Source organism: Stegastes partitus, unplaced genomic scaffold, assembly GCF_000690725.1.
Source record: "Stegastes partitus isolate 25-593 unplaced genomic scaffold, Stegastes_partitus-1.0.2 Scaffold2, whole genome shotgun sequence".
Classification (NCBI taxonomy): domain Eukaryota; kingdom Metazoa; phylum Chordata; class Actinopteri; family Pomacentridae; genus Stegastes; species Stegastes partitus.
This window is the reverse complement of record NW_007577733.1, coordinates 914,292-928,664: the sequence shown is the minus strand read 5'-3', so window position 1 is coordinate 928,664 and position 14,373 is coordinate 914,292. Positions and strand designations below refer to the sequence as shown.

At 39.7% G+C, this 14,373-nt stretch overlaps 1 protein-coding gene across 1 annotated transcript in view; it reads left to right on the top strand.

The window, feature by feature from the left end:
• Window positions 1-1,010: 1,010 nt before the first annotated feature.
• xpnpep2 (X-prolyl aminopeptidase (aminopeptidase P) 2, membrane-bound) overlaps window positions 1,011-14,373 on the top strand; it is a 20,473-nt gene continuing 7,110 nt past the window's right edge. Inside the window, exons 1-13 of the mRNA XM_008276244.1 lie at window positions 1,011-1,149; window positions 1,873-1,934; window positions 2,197-2,307; window positions 2,614-2,677; window positions 3,408-3,512; window positions 6,461-6,547; window positions 6,714-6,857; window positions 7,978-8,079; window positions 9,862-9,943; window positions 10,119-10,320; window positions 12,023-12,112; window positions 12,406-12,515; window positions 12,644-12,721. Of these exons, the coding sequence (XP_008274466.1) occupies window positions 1,101-1,149; window positions 1,873-1,934; window positions 2,197-2,307; window positions 2,614-2,677; window positions 3,408-3,512; window positions 6,461-6,547; window positions 6,714-6,857; window positions 7,978-8,079; window positions 9,862-9,943; window positions 10,119-10,320; window positions 12,023-12,112; window positions 12,406-12,515; window positions 12,644-12,721 (1,286 nt within the window). The 5' untranslated portion in view covers window positions 1,011-1,100. The remainder of the gene's footprint in view (window positions 1,150-1,872; window positions 1,935-2,196; window positions 2,308-2,613; window positions 2,678-3,407; window positions 3,513-6,460; window positions 6,548-6,713; window positions 6,858-7,977; window positions 8,080-9,861; window positions 9,944-10,118; window positions 10,321-12,022; window positions 12,113-12,405; window positions 12,516-12,643; window positions 12,722-14,373) is intronic.

Genomic DNA, 14,373 nt, shown 5'->3' with positions numbered 1-14,373 from the left:
TGAATTCTGTTTTCTTCATGTGGACCCACACAGGCTGTTTCTCCCTTTTTGCAGTCCTCCTGATAAGCCAAGTCAACCAGTTACAGCCTGTAGCTCCATTTTGAACTGACAGGTGAGAGAGGGAGTCGATCTTGTTATCTCACTCTAGACAAGAAAGGCAATTAGCGTATTTGCATAAATGTCAAACCCTGTGTAAAGTGGCGCCGAATTAAATGAGGTAAGAAAAAAATAATAATTATCCAGGAAAATAAAATAAGATAAAGATGTCTGAAGACAGAATATGTATTGCTGCTGTAATAAATCTCCTGGTCAGACACTCTCCCTCCTCTTCCTCCTCCTCTGCCTTCTTTCAGCTAAGTGGCAGTTATACATTTGGCGTGAATTCAAGGATTTAAAAATATCAAAAGCACAAACGCTTTCTATGGAAATCTCTGCAGAATTACAAGGAGTAGCCTGTAATCTGGGGATCTGCAGACACAGACACTTGTGCATTCCTTCATTATCTGTCCACACATAAATACGCTCGTATCACACACAAAGTCCATCGTGCTCTCTATATAATCTGCTTTATCCGTGTTGGGCAATGTGATACTTCTTCTTTGACTGCAGAACAGGCATCTCTCAACTTACAATTACAGCGACAACAGTATTTGATCAAAAACACGTGCGAAATGATCGTGCATCTTCGTGGGAATTTCTGGCTTTTTAATGTGACTATAATACAAAAAAAAAAAAAAAAGATTGTGATGAGTCAGATGGAGGGGAAGGGAAACACAGGTGGGTGGACATTGTGGCTTGACACATATTTTAGGTCAGGATGCAAAGATTTCTGAGCACTAAGATCCACTCCCAAAGCACATAATTCCTATCAGGAAGGGCCATAAGAGAGGAGATAGTGAGTGGTGGCAGAAGAGGAGGAGGAGAGAGAGAGAGAGAGAGAGAGAGAGAGAGAGAGAGGACAGTCGTACACTTAATCGCAGACACCCACGCACACTTTCTCACAAGACACCCACACACACTTTCTCACATACGCTGCATGTACATCGAATCAGCAGCCACTCTGTGAGCGGACCTGCTCGTGACGGACTCATAGTGCCAAGATGCCTTCCTATGGCTTGCTGCTGGCTCTGACTCTGGCAGCACTGGCAGGTAAGAAAAAAAAAAAAGTTTCTCCTTATCCTCACTGATCTGTCTCTGCTCTCCGTGTGAAGACTTTTATTGAGCCACTGTGACCATCAATATTTCTGCTTGTGTGTGATGATTGCAGAGTCTGTGATAAATGTGAGAGCAGGTCACATGTGGGAGTTTCTGTTGTAGGACGAATCTGGTTTGCAGTTGAAATCAGTTTGATTGCATGTATGTGTTTAATTAGAAACACCCAGAGAAGAGCAAAGCAGGCATAAGAAATTGCCATCTGCTCTTGCCGAGTCTGCTGCTTTACGCATCAGGATTTGTTGGCATAAAATTAGTATTAGAAGGTGATAACAGCTCAGTTTGTGCTCTCCACTGCATTTTCTTCATGTTCAACAGATCAGTTGTGAGCATGGACATGACTGAAGTACTCTATCTTGGCTGGTTACTTTTATTGAATGAGTTGTGGCTAATGCAACTGATACAATCTCTGCTTGTCCGGTCTCCTTTACTTTGACTGTTGTCCTCATATATCCTGAGCTTTGAGTCACATTGATCACACATATTAGTCTGACAGTAACCGTGTCTGAAAAGAGCCAACAAAAAAAAGTCCACCTCCCCCCCTAAAAAAAAGAGCATCGGCTTACACTGATCTGAAAATGTGCTTATGTAGTTCAGTTCAGTCACTCCTTTATGTCATTTTCCAAGGTCTTTCACTGCTGTCTGTGCATCTAATTTCAGGAAACACTGCCAGTGCTGTTGCACATGAGGGAACTGAGAGGAACTGCTCTGTGATCCCACCGGTAAGATCCAGCTGTGAATGGAAACGCTGTGATTTTTAAAATGACTAGCAGGGTCAACTTTTGTCATGAAATTACAAATGTAAGTTATAAATTTGACCTCAACGAAGTCACACAGTTGCATGAGTTTCATACAGTTAGTGTTAATGATTACTGCACATGCTCTGCAGTCAATGATTACAGAGGAAGATAATAGAAATGAATGTGTCAGCAGCTCCTCTGGTTTTTAATTAAATCTGAAGACTTTTCACTCTGTGTGTTGCAGTACCTGCCCAGCACAGCAGTAAATACAACCCTTCAGCTGCAGGAGCTTCGACAGCGAATGCGGGCCATGAACATCCATGGCTACATTATTCCTGGCACCGATGCCCACCTGGTACATCTTGCCGTCCATCATATTTAACCCTCCTATTACCTTCAAATTTTCTGACATCTTTAATCCTTGGGTTCAATTTGACCCCAGCAATTTATACCTCCAGAAAACTCCTAACTAAAATTGTTGCCCAAGTTTATGTGTAAATATCCCTTTAAATGAAACTGAAACAATTATGTCAATGACTTATTTAGAGGTGTTAAACATTTAATGGGGTCAAATTGACCCCAAAGATAATAGGAGGGTTAATCCAGTCTAATTAAGGTCATATGTTAGTGCCTAAGTCTGTGTTTTCTGTTTGCGTCTCAGAGTGAGTACATCGCACCACGTGATGCCAGAGTGGCCTTCATGACTGGTTTTACAGGCTCCGCAGGTACAATCTTCGCTGCCTCCTCCTCCTCCTCCTTGTCCTTCTCCTGCCCATGACTCAACTCCCCACACCAGAGTGCCGCGGTCACGCAGCTCCTCTACTTTCATCCCACATCCTCACCATACATCCCGCTCCTCGTTCATTTGTTTTCCATCGCTCTCATTCCCCGCATCGTTGCCTCCTCTCATAGCAATTTGACCCTTAAATCATGAAATCTATTTTCACGCTATAGCAGTGAACAGAATTAATGATCGTGCATATTTCCGCGCTCAGCTGTTGCACGGATGAGAGAACAGGAAGACAGATGGCAACTCCGTAAAGTGCTGTTTACACCAGGTCAGACCTATGGAAAGAAAAGAGAAGTCACATTGTCTGAGCCTCCATTAGGAGTCAGACATTTAGATGCAGGAGTCTCCTCAGCTGTTGCTATTTAAGTATATCTATCTGATGTGAGGTTGCAACAGTGGAATGATAATGTAAATCCTGATTATACATCCACCGCACATCACCAGGTTGCTATCTCCTTTGTGTTTCTTTCCCACTTTTATGTTCCCCCCACCCCCCACCACACACACACACACACACACACACACACACACACGCACACACACCTTTCAAGATTAGCTGGCTCATCACGTATTGTTCTAAGTCAACTCTGACATTTATAGTTGTTTGTAATTCACTGTCACTGTTGCCCTCTCTGTAACACAGCTGTTGTCCTGCCTCTCCCCAGGCACTGCCGTGGTTACTCAGACCAAGGCCGCTCTGTGGACAGACAGCCGCTACTGGGTTCAAGCTGAGAGACAGATGGACTGCAACTGGGAGCTGGAAAAAGATGGTAGGGCTGATCATATTGCGCTCACTTGTTATGGCAACGCAGCCTGCATGAATTCCATTTGAATATCTGTGTTTTGTTTTCCAAAAATAGCCCGTCGAATGGTGCACATGTTATTACAGGGTTTTCATGATAAAAATAGCTAAAGTCACAGCTTTTGTGTGTTTTGCAAAAACACTTTTAGCAGTGAACTTGCTGAGTTTCACACCTCTGCCGAGCGCTTAATGGAACACATAGCACACAATTAGCACTTGCCTGATGTCTATTGTCAGTCAAAGATTACATCAAAGAGAGCTCAACGCACTGCAACACACACTGAAAACTCGACAGTACAAATGCTGCAGAAATAAACATGCTGCAAACAGAAACAGCAAGCATATATAAAAACACTGCAAGTCACAGCACAACTGATATTTTTACGGGGTTATTTTCATAATATCATAATGAAAAAACACTGCATTGTGCATTCTTTATTAACCTTTTACCCTTCAACCTTACAATAGTCTGTTCTTCAGTTTCTGATGTTGAGCTTCTGTTATGTTATGACTCTGTCACTGCATACAAGTTACCATGTGTATTTATTTACCTCCTCCAAGGAGGCAGAACTGATTGTTGGTATGTTTGTGAGATAAGATAAAAATAATCCTTTATTGACTCCACAGCAGAGAAAATGACCTTGTTTAATCAGCAAAGGAGATAGTGCAAAAACACAGATAACATCGGTTAAAAAAATGCAAGGTAGAAATATACTTAAGTTCTGATGACATTGTACAGATTCGTTTATGTGTAGAAAATCTAGGAATTGCACGGATTCCTGTGAGTGTGGAAAATAACAACATTACACAGGGTTATTCTATAAGTACGGATACACTGGTATTGCACTGTTTCTTCCATGAGTAGAAGATAATGGTATTGCACCGAGTCTTCTCCATCCATCAATTTATGACACATAAATGTGCAAAATATTGATAATAATATTGATACCAAGCTGATGTTAATGAAACTTAGTGGAGAGTTGGAGCATGATCAAAGGAAGAACCCAGTAAATGTTGGTGCTGATGAATTGTTTGATAGAAATATCCCAACACATATGATTGGATTGGTTGCAGATTTGCACTTCATAGAAGAGCAGACTGTTGGTTTTAATGGAAGTCTGCACTTTACAAGTGCTCTTCTAGTTGTTTCCCCTTCCTATTGGTATTGGTTGTTAAGTTGTTGAATCTGTTTCTTATTTGCTTGTGTTTTCTTAAACCAGTAATCTGATGAAAGTTTACATTTTTCTTAACATCAAGAAATCCCAGGAAAATATCAAAACAAACCACAGGGACACAAAGAAGCACAGACCTCTGCTGAGGACAATGGTCCAGTCTTTTATGAGATTTACAACCCGAACTAGAATCAGAATTTAATGGCCTCCTCCTTTGCCTATGCTGCACCACATTTCATGAAAATAGGCCTGGTGGTTTTTGTATGATTCTGTTGACAGACAAACAGTAATAAAAACACAATGTTCTCATTAGGAGAAATAACTGATCCTTATCACCTGTGTGGTCAAAGACTGACACAACGTAATCCTTTGTGTCCACATGCAACTTTGTTGTTGCTACAAACATATCAAGGAACTGGGAGAAATGTTTTTTTATTACCTACATGTCCACTGTAGTTTTGTTTGTGTCAGCTTCACACATAGACAGGTGACAAATTACCGGGAAAAAAACACCAAGAGAACAGTTGAGGCTTGAAAGTCTGAGCCCCAGAGAAATGATCTGGTGGCTCTGTTATGCTGTGGGTAGCTTTTTGTTACAAAGGTTTGGGTCCACTTGTCTGCTTAAAGGGAAGAGTCACTGCAAATCAATACGAAGTTGTTTTGAGTGATCAACTTTATCCTGTGATGAAACATTTCTATCCTGATGGGAGTGATCTCTTCCATGATGACAATACCTCCATCCACGGGGCACAAGGAGTCCCTGAGTGGTTTGATGAGGATGAAAATGATGCGAATCACATGTTATGGCCTTCAGTGTCACCAGATCTCCACCCAGCTGAACACCCCTGAGGCATTTTGAGCAGCTGTGATTTAGGCATCTTGTAGAAGAATGGTGTTTCATCAATGCAGCAGAGACGTGTAGAATCAATGTTCTGGTGGCATGAGGTGGCCAAATGCTTACTAAGATGCTCTATGTTGGTTTTTCCTTTATTTTTTAAGCACTTTGTAGTAATGTGCTGCAAAAAATGGACCCCAACAAATTACTCCTGTTTTAGGGACATTTGCTGGAAACTATAGCAACAACTTGTTTAAGGGTATTACTGAGAAACAAATGGTTTTAAGGATCAAAGTCACAGACAGTTAGGGAAGACAGACAAAGACTTTTGAATTTTTCATGGGATTTATTGACAAAATTAAAACTACAGAATGTCAGCTTTCAGTGGCAGTGCATTAAGCTGTTAGAGATATTGCAAATTTGCAATTTTAAAAGTGCCCACAAAATTGTAATTACCAAACCCACAACATGTCTCACACTGTATTTACACCACTGCATGTGATGCTCCATTAGACTGTAGCAATTAGTCTGCCAGTTGTGTTTCTCAAAACCAACCTGTAATAAGTCAGAAAATCTTTTACTGCTTGTAAAAGTAATCATGTATGTTTGTAATCACTCCAACCTTTCAGTGTTGAGCCAAAGTGTACTAATGTTTCCTGTACTGTGATAATCCCGTTGATAGAAACTGTAATTTGCAGTTTAGTGAAACTGACATAGAGTGTTTGTTACCAAGCCGTTTGTGCTCATTTGATTTAATACACATCTTATTGGTTTAAAAAAAAAAAAAAAAGTCAAAAAAAAAAAAAAAAAAAGTCTATTATTTTCAATATTGCTTCTCCAACTACTCTGTCACTTTCTCTCAAGTCACTAATAACTTGACTCAAGTCTGTCATGTGTGATGTTCTCCAGTGTCCATCAGCAGCCTGGCTGAGTGGCTCATCTCCGAGGTTCCACCGGGTGGCGAGATCGGCTTTGATCCCTTCCTCTTCTCGCTCAGTGAGTCTCGCTTCTCTGCCCCTCCTGTCAGTCCAGGTTAACATCAATAAAGCGTTCGCTCAAGTGGATGGGAAATTATTGATGGAGCCTCCAGACGCCACGCAGACTGTTTGCTTGCGATTGATTCAGTTCAGTGTGCGTGATCATCTGCAATTTCCTCCATTAGAAACGCAGGAGGAGTACGCCATCAATCTGGAGTCGAGCAATCGCACCCTCAAGTCCATCCCTGAAAACCTGGTAGACCAAGTGTGGAAGGACAGACCGGCCATCCCACCTGACAACCTCTCGCGGCTGCCGGACAGAGTCATACGTGGGTTTCCTTATATATGTGTGTGTGTGTTGTATGCACACATTGCAGTCTGCTGGTCTATCTGTGTGGTGCCTTTTATCAATGTGCTGATAAATACCTGCAAACTGGACAGAGAGAAACAAGCAGCTCCAGTTCATATTTTTATGGCTGGCTGATTGATCAAATGCTAACTTAGACAGATTGGCGAAGACTCCGGAAAAAGGAAGTCTTCAGGACGCCCGTGGGCCTTATTAGTCTTTATGGTCGGAGAATGGACAAATGGAACAAATGGAGAGCATCATAAACCTAATGGTCTGTGTGTGTGTATACATTTGAATATAATCTGGAAAAAGCCTTCCGTACAGGGCAATAACTGAGTCTTTTATGAACGCTATCTAGTAGATTGGATATGAAAGCTTGTTTTTATACTTGGCTGACTGTCTGAGTGGAGCCCATAAAGTAATGAGAAGTTTACAGATGACAGCAATGTCAAAGAAAAGGGCAAAGTCACCGGAAAAGCACTGATGTGCGTCTGCACTTAGTAGGAAGCATCACATTCACAAAAGGAACTACTGTTCACATCCTTAGCACTGTACTAATCAATATTTTTATATGAACAACAATTGCCAGATGTGTAAAATAAGTGAGGCTGCTCTTAGTTAAGTAAATTTACTTTATCAACTCTCAGCTTTAAGGAGCAATTAGGTGTTGTTTTGCTTTGCTCTCATGAACCTCATTTACAGCAAATATGCTCTGATGAACCCGCGTATGTCCCTGGCTCCAGGCTGCAGACGAAGTTGAGACACTGTCTGGTGAACACAGTGGAGTGATTAATAGCTTAATGGCTCAATATTTCCATCAGAAGTTGGTGGAGACCAAAACAGAGCTAAAAGGAGAGACAAGGTTGGACTTAGATTTATGATAGTGTCGCTCCGTAATGTCTGGGTGTGAAAAGAGACAAATGTTTGCTAAGAAGTTCAGTTTGTCAACTTTAGAAAGTGATATTATGTCAGAGACGTGTTTTCCCATTCATGCGGGTTTAATGTGAATTATAGCAAAGATACTAAATGTCCAACACAAGTGAGAATGGAGTGTTTATTGTCACTGCATGTAAATAAAAGTGCCGTGTGTCTGATTGCAGAAAGGTCCTGGCAGACAAAAGTGGGGCACATACGGAATCAGATGAGGGACAATCCATATGAGCCCACAGCTCTTCTGCTCTCAGCACTCGATGAAACGGCCTGTAAGTAGTTGAACCCACATGAGCATCATATAAATACATTACTCTAATGTGAACATAGTCATTGCAGTTCATAGTAGCTCTTCACCGCTACATAAACAGCAATTAATTGCCCTCAAGCAACTGATTAAACATTATAAAATTATTTTAACTGTACAGAACAATGTGTCAGTATTGATTTAAAAAAGGACATATCAGTTTATTTCCAAGTCTAGATGACGTGTAATTGTTTTTATGCTTTTGTAAACCCACCTGCAGATGTCACTTAGATTTGGTTAGATGTTGTTGTGGTCCTCAGTCTTTAGTAGCACTGACACCGTGTTGCCTCTCAGTGACACGTTTGTCTGCTTGTTCCTGAAGGTGTAACACCAACACTTTGGCTGCCGGCCAGCTGCTCTCAGCAAAACACAGACATCCTCATGCTGGCTGAGAGGAACAAGAACATTTCTGATATTTTCTTGCAAGAATAAAAAAAATGAATAATAATAAATTTAAAAAGTAACTTTTGAAGCATAAAGTTGCATGGACTAGTAGCTAGCTGTTAACTAGCTTTAGTAATAAGTCATCTCTAGTCATAGTTTTGTATAAATGTTGTCATCAAAAAGACTTAAAAGAAGGAAATTCATAACAAGAGCATAAAAAAACATGTTTTAAAAGACAAATATAGTAATATTACCAAATTAATTTAAGAAAAATGAACCCACAGGTTTATTCAGTGTATAGAGAAAAACACAGATACACAGCCACTACCTGCAGAAGTTGCTAAAATATGTGTACAAGCATGTCAAAGTAGAAGAAACATTACACTTTAAATGAAGGGTTAATACTGTTTCTAAGACATGACTTTTCACTAGGGATGCACGATATATCGGCGACTACATATCGGTCGATATTAGTGTTTTTTCCCATATATCGGTATCGGTCTGATGAACAAATACAGCCGATGTGAAAAACCAATGATTGTCTAACCTTAGCACCTTCAGCTCTACATTTGATATTGCTGCTATTTCACAGATGTTTTTATTTAAATGGTCCTGGACTTGAATGTTAAAATGTGTTTAGATATGTTTTACTTTTGTTACGTAATAAAGAAGACTATGTGGTTTAATTTGGCACAGGCTTCTTTTGAGTAGTTTCCACGTTCTCACAGTGCTTACTTATACTTATATGGTTGTTGTTGCTGGTGCAGCAATTTCCCTGAGGTCTCCACCAAAGGGATCAATAAAGTTCTATTCTATTCTATTCTATTCTACTCATTTTTTGGTGTGAACAAAAATTGAATGTCGACATCAGTAATATTAGTTATCAGTGATATCAGAAATCTTAATATCAGATATTGGAATGGGCCAGAAATTTTAAAATCATGCGTCACTACTTTTCACTATAACTTGTATAATCCATCCACTGAACTTTATGATCCATTATGATCAGTGGCAACTTATTTACCTGAATAGATTGAACCAGTGAAAGGCAAAGTATGAAGCAGGATTGTAGCAGAGTACACTTGACTGTCAGCTCAGCGTCTTGGAAATGAACAGTGGATTATTCCGAGGCCTCTTCCTTCAAACCCACGCAGGAGGTGTGCTGTTCATCAAACCAATCCTGACACCGACTTCTGATTTCAGAATTAGTGAGTCTGTTTATGATGACAGGGACACAGAGAAAGTCACGTACGTCAGACGCAAACAATAGATGCAGAATGCGCCTCGTGGCCTCACAGAAGATGTAAATGAATCCGCGAGCTGCTGCCGACAGTCTGAGATGTCGTATATTTTTGTGTTTCAGGGCTTTTCAATATGCGAGGCAACGACATTCCCTACAATCCCTTCTTCTACTCCTACACACTTCTCACAATGGATGAGATCTGGTAAGCTCATTTTCCATGGGTTGTATGTGAATGAATTGAATTCCTTTTTATTTCTCTTCCTTATGTCCTTTAACTCCCGACACAAATGCTAGACACAAGCCTATTGTCAGTGCTTTTATATTATTAAGCATAAGGGCACAGAGCATTTCTTGTACATTCCTGTCACATCTGTCAGGGTCTTTCTCCACATGGACCGAGTGACTGAGGAGCTGAAGGTGTACCTGAACGCCTCCTGTAACGGGCCACTGTGTGTCCAGCTGAAAGCCTATGACACTGTCCTCACTGACCTGAAGACGTATGTGGCCCAGCCCGGAGTTAAAGTGTGGATCGGTACAGAGTACACAAACTACGCACTTTATGAGATCATTACACCTCAGGTATGCAGACATCATGTCATCCTCTCTTCGTGTTGTGGGTTATTTTTGTCCTCACTGTACTTAATGAATGCATCCACAGAGAGTCAATACCTGTCTGCAGTTGCTCGGATCAATACTTTTGATTAAAGCTGCACTAATCGATGCTTTTTAAACAAACAGTGTAATGACTGTGTGGCTGTGTAATGTGAAAGAGTTATCACCAGACTGTTGCTGAGCTCAGTTTCCCTCGGCTCCACAGAGCGTTTCAGCACTTTTAAAGAACACAGTGAAATGAAAAAAGACACGTTTTCCATGCTCTTATCTCGTGTGTGTGTGTTAATTATTCATTGCTGTCTTGTTACACGGTACTAAAATGTAAACGCAGCATACAAATGGTCTCGTTTCTATTGCTGCAGTTAGAAAAGGGTACAGTTTAGCCAATTGTGTACGAGGAGAAGTTGTTCTACTGGTGACAAACTTCTCACCACTGAGTTAATCCTCACTGTACTTGGGTGTGGCTTTGAAGGACGATGATCAGATAGTTTGACCACGGCACGGACACTCCCTTGACCAGCGGCTATAAAAGGCACCTTAAGTGCACGTTTCTTCAAATAACACGATGCCACAGATGACAAGAGAAAGACAAGAACAGGCTGCTGGTATGCTGGGTGTTGGCACTTGAATGTCCATAACTCAGCCATTTGTCGTCTGAGAAATAACTTGAAACAGCTGTGGATGGACGTATCCAACAATATGATCCTGTTCCTTAAACCGTCTACAAACTTCACCAACTCCTTCAGCAAGAGGGAGACAATGTTCCACTGACAACCTCAATAACTCTCTGCATCATTATCACTACCTATATGCTGCGTACTTGGTTGTGTCATGACGTCCATTCTGTTGTAGAGATGCATTTATTTCCCTTTGTTAAAAAATAATGAATGAAATTCAATGTTACATGCTGTATTTGTATTTGTTCAGTATAAAGACCATTTAAACCTCTTCCTCCAAGTCCAACAACCCAACCTAGCTCTGTACTGCTAAGGCATATTTAGAGATCCAACCACATTTAAAGGATTTAAATCTCCCCAAACCTGACATATTTTGTTTTACATGGATATATTATGACACATTGCAGAGGATAGAGATGCTCTAACTGCCACTTCACTATGTCTCTAAGCTCATTGTTTTTGCTTTATGCCTAATGTCTAGATGATTTCAGTGATCAAGTGCTTCTAGTAACAACAACAAAAAAAGCTCAGATAAATTTTGTTCAGCCAGAAACAGCAGCTGACAGACAAGTTAGCTACTTTACTACTGGCGTGTGAACACCACAGAGCTTTTAGAAGCTTAAAAAAAAAGAACACTTCTCTTCACGAGTTGTTAAAAGGAACTAAAAGGAGAAGTTGTATTGTTTATTTTTTCATCGTTATGACTGGAATTGCTCGTCTAAGTCAATTTCTGTTGAGTAACAGGTTTGCTGTGACATTTTTATAAGGTGACCATATGCCAGAATTTATTATTTTAAAAGCAGTTTATTGTAACACGCTGAACCTTTTATTTGAATATCTCCAACCATTTAGCTTTTGATAGCAATAATTCATATAGCGTGGGAAAGTGGGGGAGAAGTCGAGGACAAGGCTTCTCCAGTAACAGGAATTACAGAACAATATGTTTTTCTTATTAATATTCATTACAATGATAATCTTTTATTTCCCTTTAGGACAAACTGATGACAAGCTCCTACTCTCCTGTGCTGACAACTAAAGCAGTGAAAGATGAGACCGAGCAGCGAATACTGAGAGATGCTCACGTACGTCCTCCGCACACACACATACACAGGTTGTACACAACACCATGTGTACATATACATGAGCACCTGTACACACCACTAAAGAAAAAAAACTCTTTACTGTCAAACTACTGGGGCATTTATTAATGGTTTTCATCGATAGGTTGAACACTTCAGTGAACACACACCTTCATACATTTGTCACCCTGTCCAAAGATGTCCGAATGGTATCATGTAAAGTTTCTGTCTGTTTTGCCGTTTTGTGACTGATGCTGAGACTCTCCTGGTTAGCGTGTCATTGCGACTCTGTGCAGGTGAGGGATGCAGTCGCCGTCATCCAGCTGCTGATGTGGCTGGAAAGGGCTGTTCCAAAGGGGACTGAGAGTGAGCTGTCTGCTTCAGAATATGTTAACAAGTGTCGCAGGTGAGAGCACACGCAAGGTGAGGGAGGACTGGCATGCAGGACCTGTGTGCTGTTACCTTGAAATGACAATATATAGATTATAGAGAGAGTATCTTTCTATCTAACAGCTAATATCGACATCATTTCAGCAAACAGGCAGACAGCAGAGGGCCGAGCTTTGAAACTATCTCTGCAAGTGGACCCAATGCTGCTCTTGCCCATTACAGGTAAGATCAACTCAAATGCTTTATCTTCTTATTAACTTTTGAGAGAGGGACTTGATTACATCCTAGGAATCAAGTCATCTGGTATCCTAGACTTCAATGTTGACAGTTCATTGATTGATTTTATTCATTACACCATAACTCAATCTAACGGATGAGATGTGTGTCCTTTGCAACAAAAAACAATGTAGGTCTGCGTTCCACAAAGAGATCCTGATTTCTAAAAGCTTCACATAACACATCTGGATGGATGATTGTAGATTGTACCACAGCGAGGCAGCAGTATCAAAAAGCAGGTCACATTATTATCACATTATTATTAGGCCTGTTTCATGAGTTTATTTTTTAAATAATTCTGTTAAATTACGGTTCAAAAGCAATGTCTGATTTTCGTTGGTTCATTTTCATAGAATTTTTATTTATTATTACTTTTGTCAGATTCAAGTTATTTCTGTGACCGTTTTTCTTTCATTAACTGAGTCGTACCAACAATTTTGTCCATGTGTCTAAGTTTGAAACTGCAGCTAATTATCATTTTCATTCTCAATTAATCTGTCTATTGTCTGGAATCTGGATTGTGTTTTGCTCCATACAAGCTATTAAAATTATAGATAAAAAGCATTTAATGGACATCAGAAATCTGTATTTTCACAAATTTGTTCATTTACAAACTATGACCATAAAATAAACTTCTTTTATTTATTTATTTATTTTTTTTAACAATACTTGAATCAACAAAAAATATCATTTTGCAGATATTTGGTGTTATTTACAGACAAATTATATATTTTAAGAATGAAAAATGCATAAGCAACGTTGTAGTTACATAGTTAGGTCTAGGGCTAATGATTATTTTCAGTGCCAGTTAACCTGTCAATATTCAATGACTTGGTTGGTCTATAAAAGTCAGAAAATAATGAGAAGTCTGTTTTCCAAACCCAAGATGACATCCCCAAATTTGTACAAGCCAAAGACATTTCATTTTCTACCAAAAAGAAGTTAAAAAAAAAAATAAAGAAAGCAAAAAACTGAAATACTGAAATTTAAGAAAGTGGAAACAGTGAGCAGTAAATGTAAAATACAGCAGGATGTCCAAATGCAGTGTAAAAGGCTGTTTGCAAATCAAGAGATCGGAGGTTTTGTTTAACATCATCCAACAGATGAATGAAACAGGTGTCAGTGGAGCATTCTGCTGGGTGCCAGACTGAAACTCATCCAACAGACTGTGTCTGACTAAATACTCCTCAGCCTGCTCAAGCATACGATGCAGACACGTCTTGGTGTTTAAAATTGATACTGGTCAGTCATTGCCAGCTTCTGATTTGCTTTTATTCTTAAGAAGGGACATAATGTTCAGCTTACAGTGGAATTTACCCAAACGTATAGGTAAGTGCGTAAGTGTGAGTAATTACAGCAGAAACTACACTGGCATTGTACCTCAAAAACCTGGCTGGAATAAGAGCCAAACCAGTTGCTACTGTTAAATAAATAAATAAAAAATAAATAAATACATCTGTTTTTGTGAAATACACAAGAAATTCAAAATAAAGTTTAATGTTTGTCAGATTATTTCTAAAATTAGTTACAATTTGTGACAAATAAGAATATTAATTTATCTGTCTTAAACTTGTTTTCATGTAAAATTGAGGCCAGAA